The 19,302-nt window shown below is 42.9% G+C and overlaps 1 protein-coding gene across 1 annotated transcript in view; it reads left to right on the forward strand.

The window, feature by feature from the left end:
* The window catches only part of LOC146608843 (NACHT, LRR and PYD domains-containing protein 3-like), a 237,958-nt gene that overhangs the window by 69,392 nt on the left and 149,264 nt on the right, over positions 1-19,302 (forward strand). Inside the window, exon 4 of the mRNA XM_085348697.1 lies at positions 7,944-8,120. Coding sequence (XP_085204823.1) covers positions 7,944-8,120 — 177 coding nt within the window. The remainder of the gene's footprint in view (positions 1-7,943; positions 8,121-19,302) is intronic.

Consider the following 19,302-nt stretch of genomic DNA (forward strand, 5'->3'; position numbering starts at 1 on the left):
CTGACAGCAGGAGCTGGGGCTGTTCGATAGAACGATGTATATATGATGACCATATGAAAACGTCTATCGTTTCATATCACGCTCTTTGTTTCCTGCTTATGTGTTTGTGTTTTCCAGATAAAGCTTTCAAAATAAATCTGAAGATCCTGTTGAGAGTTTTCAAAATAAACACAATACATTACTGCGGTCGCTCGTTTATCGAGTTACGTTCTAAAAATAAGTCTCAGAATGAAGTAGCAGCTTTATGTTTTACAAGTATTATAGAAGTTTTAAGGCAGTTAAACCCTCACTGCACACTTTCTACACTTTTCTCAGACAGGCATGAACATTTTCACACTTTTCTCTCTTGTTTAAACAAAGTTCAAACCTTCATAGAAAAACAAGTTCATTATTAAAGAGTGAAAGCAAAGTGTTTCTGAAACGTGTCAAATCAGCCTTTGCTGGCATTAAATGAGCTTGGTTCTGTGTGAGGAGCACTCGTCCATGGCCTGGGCTCCTCGCTGTCAGGTAAAGTTTCATAAAGCTTTTGAGTTTTTCTGCAGATAATGTTGGTGTCCAGCACGATGTTCTTTTTCCTGCGGTCACTGAGCCACAAAGCCAAAGCTGACTCCATCCTTACGATGTTCTTGTTGTGGACAGTTACAACCTTTTTGCCTCCTTTTTGCCTCAAGTGCGCATGCGCCAACCAGCGTGCAGCCTGTTACAGTCGCTCCTGCTTTTCTCTTAGTTTAGCTCTTTTTTCTTACGTATTCTTTTTTTTTTCTGACTTGTATTTTCCTCCGTTTTCTATCTCTTACTCAATCATGTGGATTGAGAGAGTTTTTGTTCTTCTGGTGGCCGTGGAACTGTTACTTTTATCATGGAACGGGACCGCGGCACATCTCCTACACGCACGGACTGTTTACTCCAGAGATCAGCTGATCGCCCTGATGCCGGCCAGCTCGCTGGCCAGGCCCGCAGAAGTGCCCGCAGAAGTACCAGCTGAAATTTGGAGGAAAACACATCGGGGATGCAGAGGTCAAGGACAGAAGAGAAGAAAAAAGGTGACGGTGAGACAGCGGAGGCTCGAAGCGAGGAGGAGGTTTAAACCGTGTCTGCCGTCTATCGTGATGGGAAATGTGCGATCGTTGGCAAGTAAAATCGACGAGCTCTCAGCACTGGTATGGAGTCAGAGGGAATACCGAGAGTGTAGCCTGATGTGTTTCACCGAATCATGGCTGCACCAGGTCATTCCCGATGAGAATGCTTCCGTGGAAGGCTTCCACACTGTTCGGGCGGACAGGGACAGCATCGCTAGCGGTAAGCGTAAAGGAGGTGGGCTTGCTGTTTTAGTTAACAACCGGTGGTGTAACCCTGCCAACATAACAATCAAAGAAAGGATTTGTTGCCCGGACACTGAACTGTGTGCTGTTGGACTCAGGCCGTATTATTTACCCAGGGAATTCTCTCACGTCATCTTGGTGGCTGTTTATGTTCCCCCCTCTGCTAACCCCACAGCTGCATGTGACACTATCCACTCTGCCATAGCTCGGCTACAGACTCAGCACCCGAGTGCCTTTATTGTGATCTCGGGTGACTTCAACCATGTATCACTGGACAATACACTACCAACATTCAAACAATATGTGGACTGTCCCACCAGGGGAGAGAAAACTTTAGACTTACTGTATGCTAACGTCAAGGATGCATACAGCTCCTCCTCCCTCCCCCCACTTGGTAGGTCAGATCATAACCTGATTCACCTCACCCCCCGCTATGTGCCAATTGTGAGGAGGGAACCTGTGACCACCAGGACTGTTAGGAGGTGGTCAGAGGAGGCAATAGCGGAACTACAGGGCTGTTTCGAGGTGACCGACTGGGAAACACTCTGTGAGCCTCACGCCGAGGACATCAATGGGCTTACTGAGTGTATCACAGACTACATAACTTTCTGCACCGACTCCATTGTTCCAGCTCAGACTGTTCATTGTTACCCAAATAACAAGCCGTGGGTGACTAAGGACATCAAAGCCCTCCTCAACAACAAGAAGAGGGCTTTCAGAGGGGGCAACAAAGAGGAGGTGAGGAAGGTCCAGGTGTTACTAAAGGACAAGATCAGAGAGGCTAAGGACAATTACAGGAGGAAGCTGGAGTGGAAACTCCAGCAGAACAGCATGAGAGAGGTGTGGAGGGGCATGAAGACCATCACTGGATTCAGGCCAACCAACAGCAGGGGAGCTGAGGGAGGTGAGAATAGAGCCGACGAGTTGAATCTGTTTTTCAATAGATTCGACACCACAGTGTCTGCTCCCACCCCCACAACCTCACCTGCAGTCAGCCTGGAATCCAGAGCCACACCACTGTGCCAGCCTCTCTCTTCACATGTTGCCTCCTGTGAGATTCCTGACACCCCTCCCCCACCCATCACCTTCACTCAATACCAGGTTGAGATGCAAATGAGGAGACTTCACTCAGGCAAGTCTGCTGGACCAGACGGAGTGAGTCCCCTTGTCCTCAAGGCCTGTGCCCCCCAGCTGTGTGGAGTCTTTCATAAACTGTTTATGCTGAGTCTGAGTCTGCAGAGGGTCCCGGTGATGTGGAAGACATCATGCCTCGTCCCTGTACCAAAGACGCCTCGTCCCAGTGGCCCCCAGGATTACAGGCCCGTGGCACTGACCTCCCACATCATGAAGACCCTGGAAAGGCTCATCCTGGACTAGCTGCGACCCATAGTAAGACCACATCTGGATCCCCTTCAGTTCGCTTATCAGCCTCGTCTCGGAACAGAGGACGCCATCATCTACCTGCTCAATCGTATCTACACCCATCTGGACCAGCCGGCGAGCACTGTGAGGGTCATGTTTTTTGACTTTTCCAGTGCTTTCAACACCATCAGGCCGACCCTCCTGGGTGATAAGTTAGCAGCGATGCAGGTGGATGCTTCTCTGGTGTCCTGGATTGTTGATTACCTGACAGGAAGACCACAATATGTACGTCTCCCACAGTGTGTGTCTGACAAGGTGATTAGCAACACAGGGGCACCACAGGGGACTGTCCTCTCCCCCTTCCTCTTCACCCTCTACACCACAGACTTCAGCCACTGCACAGAGACCTGCCATCTTCAGAAGTTTTCTGATGACTCTGCGGTGGTTGGATGCATCAGCAGGGATGATGAGACAGAGTACCGGGCTGTGGTCGACTCCTTTGTCACGTGGTGTGAGCAGAATCATCTGCAGCTCAACGTGGCAAAGACCAAGGAACTGATCGTGGACTTCAGGAAGACCAGGAAACACTTGACCCCTGTTTCAATCCAGGGGGTCAGTGTTGACATTGTGGAGGACTATAAATACCTTGGAGTACACATTGACAATAAACTGGACTGGGCTAAAAACACCACAGCACTTTACAGGAAGGGCCAGAGTCGTCTCTATTTTTTGAGGCGACTGAGGTCCTTCAACATCTGCCAGAAAATGCTGAGGATTTTCTATGAGTCTGTGGTGGCCAGTGCGATCCTCTATGCTGTTGCATGCTGGGGGAGCAGGCTGAGGGTCGCAGATGCCAACAGACTTAATAAACTGATCCGTAAGGCCAGCAATGTTGTGGGGATGGAGCTGGACTCCCTCAAGGTGGTGTCGGAGAGGCGGATGCTGTCCAAGATAAAGACAATGTTGGATAACACCTCCCACCCACTCCATGACATGTTGGTCAGTCACAGGAGCACGTTCAGTGAGAGACTGAGATTACCGAAAAGCACCACTGAACGACACAGGAAATCATTCCTGCCTGTGGCCATCTCCCTGTACAACGCATCCACTTAACACACTGTTTGCTGCTACAACTACACATGTTTCTTTTCCAAATATTTATTTATAAGTGACTTATGTATGTATGTATGTATATATATGTATATATTGTACTATTCTTAGTTAGCGTATTGTCTGTCTTGTCTTAATGTTGGTTTAAAATGGAGCACTGTAACAAAAAATAATTTCCCCCAGGGATCAATAAAGTATTCTGATTCTGATTCTGATTCCTTGTTGAAACTATGATGGTCAGCATCTTCCTCTGCCTTTGGCTGCTACCACAGGTGCAAAACGTCTCGTCATCATTGTTGTTTGTTGGGACAAAACGTACAAACATACAGTGCAGCACTGCAGAGTCACACTGCTGTAAATTTGAACACATTCTGTACTGTACAGGAGACACAGCACGAGATTGGCTGACAATGGTCTACAGCCAATCAGGACGCAGAACACAATGCGCTGTAAAAAACAAAAACATGCAAAATTGCACAAAAAAGATCAGCGAAACAGCGAGGCCGCCAAAGGTGAACTGTGTTACAGCGAGGGACCAGCGTATATGTGGTTGTTGGGACGATAAATGTCTTTGAGCTTGTGTCAGAAGACGAGCTGCAGCTTTCTGGACCAGCTGCAGTCTTGCCAGGCAGGTCCCACTAACTCCAACATATAAGGAGTTACAATAATCCAGCTGGGACGTCATGAAAACGTGGATCGCCCGTTCAAGGTTTTTAAAAGATAGAAATGATCTCACCTTAGATAAAAGCCTCAGTTTGAAGAAAGACCGCTGTACAACTGAGCTCAGCTGTTTTTCAAATTGCCGTCAAATATAAGCCCCAAATGTAATAATGCGATTTAATAAAAGAGCTGAACCAGTCTAATAGAGCGCCCTTGATGCCGCCATGCTCCAATGGTGAGGTCAAGATGCTGTGGTCAAGGCAGCGGTCAGATCCAAAAGCACAGCTGAGTCTCCTGATCAGTGGCTGATAAAAGATCATTAAGAACTTTCCAAAGTGCAGTTTCAGTGCTGTGAAGAGCTTTAAAACCAGACTGAAACCTTTACAACAGATTGCAGCTGAACAAATATAATCTTTTACAAAGTCTTCGACAGGAAGGGAAGCTTTGAAATAGGCCTGAAATTTGAGCGGACAGAGGATCCAGATCAGGTTTTTAGTACAGGCTGTACAACAGCATGTTTAAAACAGGCTGTACAACACCTGAACTAAGACTGCTGTTAAAAATCGCTAAGATGTCGGAACCGACAACCTTTAAAATCTTTTTAAACACGTGTTGGAACAACTTCATTTGGACAAGATGATGTCTTTATAGCATCACATCGTTCCTCCACCTGATCAAACCACACAGGCTCAAACTGATCAAAAACAGCTGAGCAGGTGAATATTTTAGCCCCGGTGCGATCTCGGGCGAGAGTATCGATGATGGCCAAAGGGCAGCGTCCAGCTCTACGGCCGCTGAAGAGCAGACTCAACAGACGCGCGTGATGTGGATCCTACTGCTCTAAAACTGGAGCTTCTTCAATCCATTAAAGAGGACATTAGTACGCTGTTAAAAGAAGAACTCAGAAATGCATTGAAAGAAGATTTTGACAATATAAGGGCTGACGTGCAAGGACTGAGAAATGAGATCGCTAACAGCATGGCGGCGACGTGCGGCGAAGTTGATGGAATAAAGGTTACAGTGAAAGAAGCTGAGGATGGGCTGTCAATGTGGAGCGATGAGGTGACCACCCTGCAGTCTACAGTAGAGAGTATGAAGGAGGAGCTGTCTGACCTGAAGGATAAATGTGATGAAGGCAGGAAGCGGAGAGCTAACATCCACATCATAGGGATCCCAGAGGGCCTGGACTCGAGCTCCTCCACGGCCGTATCCGTGCTACTACGTGAAGTGCTGGGTATGGATAAAGACGTTATTGTCGACCGCTCACACAGGAGCCCTATCCTGAGAAAGCCAGCTGGTGACCTGCACGCCGTCATAGCCGAGCGTCACTACTACCAGGATTGTGTGGCTACGCCGTGCCAGGGCCCAAGCCCCGCTTGAGTTTAACGGACAACCTATTGCAATATTACGACTGGGCGATATGACCCAAAGTTCATATCTCGATATTCTTTAGCTGGATGGCGATATACGATATATATCTCGATATTTTTAAAGCCAGAAAGTACGAACAAAAAGAGAGTTCTTAGTCAAAGCTGTGTCCCAAATCTCACACAGGCACATTTATTAACATACAGCGTAGATGTACATGAAACAATTACTCAGGAATAAATGATCAGCATTTATTAAATAATAATGCTCCATAAATAAAAGAAAACTGTTGTTTTTGTGCATAACAAAAAGCTCACAATCGTGCAGTCAAAATGTAAACAGACGCTGAGCATAATAACAAGCAGCTGCTCTGTTCCCAGGTTCTACTGCGTGACTGACAGCCTGGAGTTTGAAACCCTCTTTGTAACCGTGTCTCTTACAGGTGCCATTTATGGTCCTTATACACACTCAATACAGTAATATTACGTTGAAGCAGAGTACGTATCACTCCGCGAGGCTCCTCGTAGCTGTAATGCTCCAACAATCCATCAAGCGGTGCGACCTCGTAGCTGAGCAAAGTCGTACCAAAACATCTTTTGAAAGGTTTCTGAGCGCCGTGTAGCACATAAAATCGGTTCGAGGTCAGTAAGCACAACCAGAATTCATCCATAAGCCGCACTGTCGATTTATGAGAAAATTACAGGATTTTAAGTGCAGAAAATATAGTTTATGGTTTTCCTTTGATCTTAGCAAATATCTACGCCTCTAATTGGGACGATCACAGATTTTTCACTAATGTCTTTGCGCGGCTCCCCAATATGTCATCACACAATATCATCTTTGAGGGAGACCTAAACTGCTCATTATCTGCTATGGACCACAGTTCACACAAAAGTACACTTAGTCCAAAGTCATCATGCGTCATTCAGAGCTTTCTTGATAATTATGGGCTGGCTGATGTATGGAGATTTCATAATCCTGCTTCACGTCAATACTCTTTTTTTTCTAATGTCCATAAAACATATATTTGTATAGAAAAACGTCTCCCTTTAGTTACAGAATGTGATTATAAGACTCTGGTGATTTCTCCTCTTGCTTTTTCAATGTGTATTCCTGATGCCTGCTCCAACTATCAGCCATGGAGATTCAACTCAGTGTTGTTAGCAGATGAAGAGTTTGTCAGTTACAAAAGGTCTCAAAGAGATTTTTTTTCTATCAATCAGACCCCAGAGATGTCATCATCAGTCATTTGGGAATCTCTAAAAGCATCTGAGAGGCCAAATAATTTCATTTTGTGCCAAACAAAGTGCAACACTGAAAGAACATCATCCATAAATATTGAGTAAGAACTGGACTCTCATACAGCGAGACTCAAATGCCTTTAAACATCAGCTTATCCTGCTGATCCAAGTCCAACACTGAGTTTGTAAAAACATGTTTGTCAATCAGTTTGTTTGGTTTCTGAGGAAAATGATTCAATAACTTGCTGCTAATACACAACATTTCATCATATTTCCTCATAAGCCTCTTTTGTCTGACCATTTGATCCCATTTGAATTTGCAATAAAGGATCCACAGAGTTTGGTGACAATAATGACAGTAGATGTTTGTGTGAAAGTGCTGGAAGCAAATGAGTGTGTGATGTTCTTTCAGTGTTGCACTTTGTAGACGCTCCCTGAGCACTGGTCTCACAGCCAGCTGCACATAGAGACCAGTGTTGTTAGTCCAGGTCAGAAGATGACTTGTTGGAATGAAAATGAGCTTGTAGTTTGTCTGCTTTAATAATGTGACTGGAAAAAGGTGTTGGACTTCAAATATGTCCATTTCTGTCACACTTCACCTTTAAAAGTGAAGCCATGTGGTTCCTGGAAGGAAAAACACGACTTTTTCAAGTCTTTGTCCTGTTTTTATGAGAAATGTACGACTTTAATGTGAAACATTCAGAGTTTTTTCTCTTGTTGTGTTTGTTTGAAGCTGCTTCCTGTTGGCTTCAGCTGTTTGGAGTTTCCATTTTCTAAACTTCTACATTCTGAAGCTTCTTCAGCTCTGAACAGATGATGAAACACTGAATGATTTCAAGCACTTTGTCTAATAAACTTACATCTTTCATTCTTTATACAGATTGAAGAGCTGTGGTTTGTCAAAGATCAGCTGTGATTATCTGGCAGCAGCACTGAAGTCCAACCCCTCCCATCTGAGAGAGCTGAACCTGAGCTCCAACAACAAGCTGCAGGATCCAGGAGTGAAGCATCTGTGTGGTTTCCTGGAGAGTCCAGGATGTAAACTTGAAACTCTGAGGTCAGTCAGCATGTTTTAGTTGTGCTGAGATGAATATGATGTGAAAGTTGTGCTGACACTAAACTGCAGACATCAGGCTGATATTATACTGATCCACACTGAGGATCTTCATGGTAAAGTCTGTTTTCTTCTTCTCTGGTTTAGTCCATTGACTGCAGCAGAACAATGTTCACATTTCAAACAGTGATACTCAACGTATGGCCCGCGGCCCACACGCGGCCTGCCCACCTTTACTGATTCAGAGAGAGGGGACCCTGATTAACTGTGTAGCTTCTTCCTCACAGTTCTAAGTATCAGACACAACAATGAATAATCCACAGCTGACTGTCTTTAGCAGGTCAAAGGTCACGGCACACAGCAGACAGTCAGAAATATTCTAACTCTGATCATTTATCAGTTGTGACACTGTGAGACTTGATCAGAGGTGTGATCATCACAGCAGAGGCCTTTGTGTCAAAGTCACTGAGGATCAAACAGAAACACATGAAGCAGATTTTCCTCTTCTGGCTTTTTATAGCAGATAACCTTCAAAATATTCTGCAGTCGATCAAAAACTGAAGCAAACCATGAAGCAACATGTGAACATGAGCTGATGCTGCTGAAGTGAAGCAAAGTTACAGAGGTTTGATTACAGACACAGCTGAGAGTTTGTAATCTGTCATCATTTTAAAAAGTTTCCATGGAACAGCAGAAATGAGGCTTTACTGTCAGAGGCCGACAGCACTGAACACAACAGCAGACTGGTGGCTAATAAACAGTGAATGATGCAGAAACAGATGTTTGAAGCTGTTCTTGGAGTACACTGAGAGAGAGAGAGCTGTGCAGGCAGGAACAGCCAAAGTCAGAGAGAATTCATGAGCATATTTATCAAACGTGAAGCAGAGTTTGGATCTTCTTTTGCTGCTGCTTCACTCAGTTTTGGTTGGAGACAGATGAAACCTGCAGCTTCAGGATCTGTGAGCTGTCCACTTTCAGCCCCGACGGCGTGTCCGTGTACGTGCCGTCGAGTGAACGATCCACGCTCTGTGTTTCCATCTTTGTGTGTTTAGCTGCTCTCATTTACTGTTTTATCTGTTTGCTGCTTGTTGAAATAGTTTGTGAGCTTTAACCTGAGATTCTGGCAAAATACATTTATATTAAACATCGATTCAGGATTGAATGAATCAACATCGTTTTATTCAAATTAAAACCATTTAAATGGGAACATGAATTTTTTACAGCCGCCTCTAATGCTGGGTAATGTCAGCTGGTCCATGTGCAGCTGGCTGTGAGGCTCAGGGAGCGTCTACAAAGTGCAACACTGAAAGAACATCATCCATAAATATTGAGTAAGAACTGGACTCTCATACAGCGAGACTCAAATGCCTTTAAACATCAGCTTATCCTGCTGATCCAAGTCCAACACTGAGTTTGTAAAAACATGTTTGTCAATCAGTTTGTTTGGTTTCTGAGGAAAAAGATTCAATAACTTGCTGCTAATACACAACATTTCATCATATTTCCTCATAACCCTCTTTTGTCTGACCATTTGATCCCATTTGAATTTGCAATAAAGGATCCACAGAGTTTGGTGACAATAATGACAGTAGATGTTTGTGTGAAAGTGCTGGAAGCAAATGAGTGTGTGATGTTCTTTCAGTGTTGCACTTTGTAGACGCTCCCTGAGCACTGGTCTCACAGCCAGCTGCACATAGAGACCAGTGTTGTTAGTCCAGGTCAGAAGATGACTTGTTGGAATGAAAATGAGCTTGTAGTTTGTCTGCTTTAATAATGTGACTGGAAAAAGGTGTTGGACTTCAAATATGTCCATTTCTGTCACACTTCACCTTTAAAAGTGAAGCCATGTGGTTCCTGGAAGGAAAAACACGACTTTTTCAAGTCTTTGTCCTGTTTTTATGAGAAATGTACGACTTTAATGTGAAACATTCAGAGTTTTTTCTCTTGTTGTGTTTGTTTGAAGCTGCTTCCTGTTGGCTTCAGCTGTTTGGAGTTTCCATTTTCTAAACTTCTACATTCTGAACCTTCTTCAGCTCTGAACAGATGATGAAACACTGAATGATTTCAAGCACTTTGTCTAATAAACTTACATCTTTCATTCTTTATACAGATTGAAGAACTGTGGTTTGTCAGAGATCAGCTGTGATTATCTGGCAGCAGCACTGAAGTCCAACCCCTCCCATCTGAGACAGCTGGACCTGAGTAATGACTACTCCTGGTTTTCGACCAACAACAACAAGCTGCAGGATCCAGGAGTGAAGCATCTGTGTGGTTTCCTGGAGAGTCCAGGATGTAAACTTGAAACTCTGAGGTCAGTCAGCATGTTTTAGTTGTGCTGAGATGAATATGATGTGAAAGTTGTGCTGACACTAAACTGCAGACATCAGGCTGATATTATACTGATCCACACTGAGGATCTTCATGGTAAAGTCTGTTTTCTTCTTCTCTGGTTTAGTCCATTGACTGCAGCAGACCAATGTTCACATTTCAAACCTTCAAAGAAGAAGAAAAATCCTCCACTGGAAAATTCACTGTGAAACTCTCAAACTCTTCATTGCACCTTAAAGTCTGTCTGACACTGAAAATCAAAGCAAAATGTGTGTTTGCTTTACAGACAGCAGTCCAACACAAACATACACACATCATCCAAAACACAGTCCAACATCCAAATCTCCTCCACTGCCAGCATGAATGATGGGAAAGAGAAGGAGGAACACTCTGACATTCAGGGTTAGAATGAGTTTCATCAAGCAGACTGTGAAGATCAAAGCTGCATTAGAAAGCTTACATGAATGAATGAGTGGACAGAAGTGGACAGAGATCATCTGAAGCACTTCAAAGGCTTTAAATCAGCACATTTCTCTTTATTCTTTATCAACTCTGTTAGTTTCTCTCAGTTTTCTGTGGAATGAAGCTAACAGCAGGCTAATAAGATGCTGACCAATAGGTTTCTATTAAAGGTTGTAATTTGTATATGAAAAAGTGCTTTGGCTCAGCAGGGATCAGCTTACAGGTAGAATACAGCTGCTGGATGGGATTAGCATGTCATAGCTATCTACCAAACTGCTAACTGGGGGATTTCAGGCCATCTATGTGTAACCCTGGTAAGATTTACAGCAATCAGAAGTACAGGGTTCTTTGAATGCATCGTAGTCCTTGTCTGATAGTTTAATTTCCGGGCTTGCACGTGAAGGTGTGGTGTAGAGGAAAAAGGACGACAAGGAAAAACTCCATGCTGCCGCGGAGCACGGTTTTTTCCAGTTGAAAGAGAGGAAAGAGGTTTAATTAACATTTGTGAGAGAGCTGTCGTTAGCGGTGAACCACAGACGGGTACCTACCTGAAAGGAGTCGGAGTATTTCTTCGAACTTTTTTGAACTATTCTGGTGAGTTAGCCTAGCTCACTTAGCACTGCTATTGCAGTTCAATGCACTGGAAAAAATAACTAACCAGTCAGAATAGTAGTAAATGTGTTTAATGATGTTTAAGATGTGTTTTCATAGTATTGCAATGTTGTGACAGTTTTGTTTATTATGAGTGTCTAGTGTTTTACTTTCTTGGGCCTGCTAGTTCAGCCGCGGCAAGCTAAGTGGTTATGCGCAGTTCACGTGCAATAGCTGTGCTGTTACTGTAACTGCGGGTGATGCACAGTGTTTACTTTTAATGTGTCACAAGATGCAAATTTATTTTAATATTTCAAAAAGAACCAAGGACATTAGGAACAAGGACATTTAAGGAATGTGGACATCTAACATTCTGCATATTTGTGTGCAGACTGGTTTTTTTTTTTTTTGAGGTACAGTTCCATGGGTGCCAAGTGAGGAGCTGGTATCGTGGGTCTAAGACACTGTTGCTGCTGTGGAGGCCTTCTCTGTGTCAGGACGCTACACGTTGATGCCTGCCGTACCAGGAGGGTGGTAGGGAAAAAAACAAAAGGAAGCCCACCTGAGAGATACCTTATCATTTTCTTTTGCTACTTTTTCTCCGCCTGAGATTCAGGTCGTTTTCAGTTCTTAACCCAGGACAGTGGGTAACTGAATAAACTGACACCATAAGGAACTGGACACTCACGTGCTATTTTCTTTTCTTTTTCCTTTTCTTTGGGGTGTTGAAATATTGTGTTTCTTGTCTTACATCTATTTTGATTGTTTCAATTATTTTTGTGATGCATTTGAGATGGTTACTGCATTTGAAGATATCCCTACATTGAGGATGAGCAAAGGGAACTGATCCAAAAGGAAATATATAAAGCAAACTTTGTTTCATAAACCTGTGGTCGTGCGTGTTATGTGGGTTGGAAGTCTCATTGCTCTTACAGCGTTGCTACCGCCAATCTCCTTCCCAAACCTAGATTCGGATATTGTAGACATTGCACTTGGGCGAGCAGTATAGATCATCTCTTTATAGATAGAGGGACACACGTCCAGGTTACATATGGATCATTTTTGCTAACTGTTTATTCAGCTTAGGCTCACAGGGCTGCAGCCTGTGCCCTAGCTGTCATAGGGCAAGAGGCGTGGTCCACCTGCACAGGTGAGCAGTCCATCACAGGGCCAACAGAGAGCGACAGAGAAGCACTCCCTCACATCCACACCTACAGCCAATGTAGAAGCACCAATGAACCTAAGCAGCATTTCATTGGACTGTGGGAGAACATCCAACCTCCACAGAAAGGCCCAGCTGACCAACAAGCTTCAACCTACAACCTTCTTGCTCTAAGGCACTAGTGCTAACCACTTTTGCCCATTTCAGCCCAAATCCTGCATCTTCCTGTTTCTGACTCCAGGCCAGCTCCACTAACACTTTCTCATCAGACACTGCCACCTAGTGGAGGAAGTCTTAGTTCCATTTGAAGCTTCAGATTACAGTTAGTTCCTTTACAAAGAGGTGGAGGTGGTGGGGCCACAGCACCATCATCACTGAGTGCCATAGGACACTTAACCTTTGTTTCCATATGCTGGGAACTTCCTGTTGTTCCAAGGAGGACTGGAAAATGTGTGAAACTCTCCCAGTCAGTTCCTCACAGCACACTTCAATCATTTCCCTCCCACAGCATCAGGACCAGGGCTTTTTCTCTCTTTGGTCCCACTAAGAGATTTCCACACAAACACCTCATCAGTGGGACTCTCAGAGCTACCAGCCCTTTGCTACAATCACAAAGCTCTTCATTGAAATCAATGATATCAAAGCTGGAATCAAATGAGTCCAAGTCTTCTGCTGATTCAGCATCACATTCATCTTTGCTCCTTGTTCTGCATCCCCACCATGGACTTCATTCCTTTCCAAGCCAGCCTTGAGTGTCCTTTATTCAGCTCATCCTCTGCTTTACTTTTACACCTGATTTTAGCTGCTTTATCTCTCTTTCAACAGGTTTCTGTGCCTCAATCTTTTTCTTCTCTCCCTCATAACAAGACAGCTTCTTCTGCCTGAGAACATGTTGGAGTGATTTACTAATCCAGGGCTGCTTATTGGGGAAAATACTTCCTGTTTCCAAAGTAATCCCCATTTTTCCCAGAAAGAAATGTCAGTAGAAATCGATGATCTAAGTGAGAACATGAGCCTTTAAAAAGTCCCAGTGGGTGCAGTCAAAGCAGTCCCTCAGTCCCAGTATAGAGTCTTTGGTCCAGACTGGAACAGCTGTGTGCCCAGTTTGAGCTCTCTTCAGTGCTGTGACCTGACAGAGCCAGAGGGGCCATCACATCACATTTAGAAGCTCCCCTGATGGAGCCACAACACATGTCCAATACTTAGTCTGTCTTGTTGGACCAACTGGAAGAAATGATTCAAGGACTTAGTCACAGAACAGAGATTCAAATCTCCAAAATCCAACTGGCTGCATCAGGACATATAGTCTGAAACTCTGCACAGTTTCCTGTTTGAAGCTGCTTCCTGTTGGCTTCAGCTGTTTGGAGTTTCCATTTTCTAAACTTCTACATTCTGAACCTTCTTCAGCTCTGAACAGATGATGAAACACTGAATGATTTCAAGCACTTTGTCTAATAAACTTACATCTTTCATTCTTTATACAGATTGTGGGGCTGTGGTTTGTCAAAGATCAGCTGTGATTATCTGGCAGCAGCACTGAAGTCCAACCCCTCCCATCTGAGAGTGCTGGACCTGTACTTCAACAACCTGAAGGATCCAGATGTGAAGCAGCTGTCTGATCTTCAGCAGAGTCCAGACTACAGACTGGAGACTCTGGGGTCAGTAGAGTGATGGAGTGAGTGGGTGGTGCTGTCAGCAGTATTGTACTAAACACAGTCAGTATGAAACAAAGATCCAGTGTTTCCTGTAAAGCTGCAGCTTCTCAGTGAAGCTGTGAGAGGAGAACGGTGACAGGCTTCAGGATTGGACACAAACACTTCCTGTTTCTCACCTTTATGGTCACCATAGTAACGGCTGACACGCTCTGATCAAACACTGTCAACAGCCAATCAGCTCTCTGAACAAAGCAGCACGCAGACCAATGACTGCATTGATTTCCAAGTTTAAAGCAGTGAAGAACACAGTCTGTAGGTGAGGAAGAATTTAGTGAGAGCAGATGTTTGGATGGAATTCCTCCAGTTAACAGCTGGAACCGTCCATCTGGATTGTTGGGCTTGTTGTTGGGGTTCCTACAGAGCTCAGAGTGGACACACCAAGGTTCTTCTAATGAATGAAAGTCCAAACTCAAACTAGGAGGGAAAAACATTTTCAGCAACTTCAATAAAAATCCAAAGATTAGAAAAAGTGAAGCAACAATGAGTCCTAGTACAGTCCCAGCACTGACGTCCCTGCTGCTCTTTATACTGGATGTGCTGCATCACTGACTGACAGCTGATGAAGAGTCTCTGGAAACACTCGTTTATCTCCTCTGCTCTTCCTCCTTCTCTCTGCAGGTGGAGCTGATGATGGTAAACAGGACGGTGTGTGTGCTGAGAGAGGAGCAGCTGTGTCCTGATGATCCAGAGAGGTTGAAGCAGCAGCAGCTTGTGTGTAGAGACGCTCTGACTGGGCCATGTTACTGGGAGGTGGAGAGGAGAGCTTTATCCAGCAGTGACTGACAGAGGAATGAAGTGCAGATGACTGTCAGTGCTGCAGAGTGAACTGCTCTGAGAACAGCTCCACTGTCAGACACAATGTAGAGTCCAGCATCAGCCCTGTGTGTCCCTCTGGATCTGACAGAGGATCATCAGTGTATCTGGACTGCTCTGCTGCTGCTCTGTCCTTCTACAGTCTCTGCACAGTCTCTGTCTCACTCTGGAAAGATTTTACAACTTGTTGTAATTACAGAACGTTAATATAATATTCAAACATGTGATCTTCTCTTTATTTCTGAATCTTTACCAAATAAAGAAAAACCAAACTAACAAACAGAAGCTGTCGTGTCCTTTTTCACCACATCTGTGAATCTTTTCTGTGTTTTTCCTCTTTTCCTCCTTCCTGCAGCTCCATCTTCATCATTCTGTGTCCAGTATATGTGAACACGTCCAAAGCATCTGAGCCTCATGTTACCCGTTTGTGTGAGTTACGCCTGTCGTTGTGTTGTGGTGTATAAATAAGGGGCAGGAGACAGCGCTGGATCTCTGAGTTCTTTACTCTCAAATTCTGCAACATCTGCAATATATAGAAATGCAAACCTGTGAGCTGTGTGTGTTGTGCGTCTGCTCGGCCACCTGTCCTCCGGCCATGCTGGAAGCAGCTGTGCGTTTGACAGTTTTATCGACTCGACAATAATCGAACAAATTAAATGTTCAAAAATATCAACTTAAGCACTTCAAAGTCAACAAAAAGCTTAAAACAATGAAATAATATTTCACTGACAAAACAACAGCTCATAAGAACGATACACAAAATAATACAGAAACAAACAAATAAAAGTTATTAACCAGGATCCATGTTTTTGTCACAAACACTGAATCAGCTGATTCACTCTTTATGTTTCTGAGTTTGTTTTGTGATTATAGTTCTGGTTTCTGTTTCTGTGTCTTCACTGTGTCCCACGTCTCCTTACTTTGGACTCTGTGTTATATTTCCTGTTTTACTTTGACAGTCCTGTGTTACTGTTTCCTGTCTCGTGTGTGTAATTGGTGTTAAGGTTCAACATTGAGGAAGGAGAGTACAAACCACCCATGGTCCAGAAGCTCTTGGTCAAACAATGATTTTAATGAACACACACGTGTGGGAAGACAACTCTGTACGCAGACAGCAATTGATCTTCAACTTAATCAAAGCATAAACAGATTTTTTATAGCATCAGGGTTTGATTTACTGACGCCCCTTCATGCGTCACAGATACATTTTATACATAGATCAGATCAACACCACAATGACTTTTAACCCAGAAGATCATCTTCTATTTTCATGGCTGGTACTTTCCGTTCTTGTCTTAAAGTGAATTGTTCCTCTTTCTTGCCGAGACAACAAGGACGGTTCCTCTTTTACCGAGACATGACTAATCTCTCCTCTAAATAAATCTAACTCATGTGTGTGTGTGTGTTGACCTCACATGCTCTTTGTGTCACCTCTTCACCTACTAACTGTCTGTGTCTCGTCCTCAAATGCTCTTTCTCAATTCACCTGTTGCACTTCTGACCTTTCACCAGACCAGAGGCTCACTGAGACTATGTGTATGTCTTCTACTAAATAAATGTTTTAACCAAGAACCTCTACTTAAAACCTTAATATGAAATGACCTGATATATGTGTTTTGTAAGCATGTATTGCAATTCCTTCTATGTTCTAGTTTTCCCTCAGCATGTATCACCTGAACAGTCACGTCAGTGAAGCTTAAGACCTTTAAAGAACCTGAACATCAACTCAAATAAGCACAGATATGCATTGTGTACACAATAGTTATAACTGCATCTGAAATACAAAATTAACATCATCATAAACATCTTAAGGCCTTCTTAAAGCTATCTGTTACATTGTTAAAGCAATGATCATACTGCAGATTATATTATTAATGCAATGGTAATAATGATGATTATTTAACAATAGCAGTAAAATAATTTCCCTGCTCCACACTCCCTCTCTCGACCTCTGGAACACCAGAGGTCGCAATACATTGTGTCCTCGCTCAGACAAATCAGACAACCTTATGTCATCTAATTGGTCCAGTAATAAACACCAGCTCCCATTCGAGAACATTCCATGTGTAAGCTTTGGTTTTCTCAGTCCCTCTCTGGTGGTTCCTCGGGCCTCCAGGATTCCCCGCCGAGATTTTCTGCAAAGGAAACAAAACACCTTTTCCTGCACCTCCCTAACTTATCCTATTTGGGACTCTTCAATCAAAAGCATGATCCTAATTATGCTCTTAACTTATTGACTTGTATTTATATATTCTTCAACGTTCCTCATCACTTTAAAATTCTTTAAGCGCTGGTTTCACGTCCGGTTGCTCGCTCTATTTTCCCTTATCTGATCATCAACATCCTGTGCACAAATTGTCGCTGCTGCAAGTTCCTCTACTCTAATCTTAAGTCACCTTTTTAACAAGAAAATCATCGTAAACGCCTATTCTACTAAAAGATCCAAAAGAAAACAACCACTTTAATCAATTAAGTTTAAGCATATAAGCAATTACTCCTGTATACATTTCATCATAGCTAAATGCTGCCTAAAAACAACTCCTATGTGTTAACTTCATTTTAACCTCACATTTCCTATGTTATAACCCGTTTTTGGTATAGCCTTTTTATTTCATTTGCTCCTTTTAATTTAACAATACCTTCTAATTCTAGTTTATCAGACTTAACCAAAATATATGCTTTCCTTCCTCTTTGGTCCTTCTTTAAGTTCAGTTAAAAGCTAAATGAATTTGAGGCCTTTTGCCTGGAATCAATACTGTCATGTGTGTTTCTGTGTAATATCTGTCTGTGTAAGCCTACATTATAACCACTACTTCTAGAAATCAAAAAAGAAATCAAACCTGTTCTACTCCTTCAACCCTCACTAATTTTCACCCTAAGATTTTCCCTCTAAGATTTATACACAGCTTTAAAACCCTGGTATTGTATCTTCTAAACAGGATTCAGTTCTTTAATCCTTTAACCTTAACATAAAAATAACAGTTTCAGTTTTACCATATCCAAATGATCAAAAACCCCAAAAGTCCTAAAATGATCCTAAATTATTAAACAATTAAATTAATACACCCTAAACCCCCCTTTATTTTGATACATGAAATGTGTCAAAATACTATACAAAACTAAAAATGCTCAGTTTTCCCCACTCATGTTCCAATCTATATCATAAAAATAAACTTAAAACAGAACAATTATCAGTCATGTGTTTCTACAATTAATGGTAACTGAGTTACCTCAAAAAATGTTTCCCCTTTAGCATTTGGCATTCTCCCAACAATATACTATAATACCATAATCTAACCCCAGTCAACAAAACAGAAATCTTCTCTGGTAAAAACAAATTGTTTGTCCACATGTATTCATCCACACCTTCATCCAGTCACACATTCACTCACATGCAGTCACACCATATATTGCTAATAATGGAGCAAGTGATCAGATTCTCCACCCTCAGCAAAATGAGCTCAGTCATTTTTTATTTTCCATAGGAAAATATTTCTTTATGCTTTTGGACTGGATTGACTCGCATAAAATCCTTTTTACAGGGACTTGTAATCTGGAAAGCCCACCTTATATTTGCTCTTCCCGAGAATTTTCAGCGCCGTTATTCACTGTTGCAGGCCTGCTTAAAACAGAAATGAAAAAAAAATAGAGCTGATTATTAGCTCATAAAAACAAAACAAAATCACCTGACAGGTTTTCTTTAAGTGCACTGTTACAAAATAATGGGCCCAATTTTTAGACATGTCCATGTTTCCTAAAACTCCCTCTATTAAAAACAAAAACAACAACCCAAACCTAACTGACAGAATCAACCCATCACCACAACAACCTCAACAACCTTAAACACACAAGTCTTGCCACCACATAATTTCACCTCCTCAATACACCGAAAGTCTCATTAAAACCACACAATTTGCACACAAAAATCACCCCCTTTAACATACTTAAATTCAGCATAAAACCCCCTTACGACAACGTATAATCACTAAACTATAAACGATTTCCTACCCAAATCTGTACTTCTCTTGTCTGCCATGCTTCCTCTTCTGAAAGTCACTTCCTCAGTCACACACACACACACACACACACACACACACACACACACACACACACA

This window comes from Diplotaxodon limnothrissa, linkage group LG23 (assembly GCF_057381915.1).
Source record: "Diplotaxodon limnothrissa isolate DT_005_m linkage group LG23, D_limnothrissa_male_GT1.1, whole genome shotgun sequence".
NCBI lineage: Eukaryota > Metazoa > Chordata > Actinopteri > Cichliformes > Cichlidae > Diplotaxodon > Diplotaxodon limnothrissa.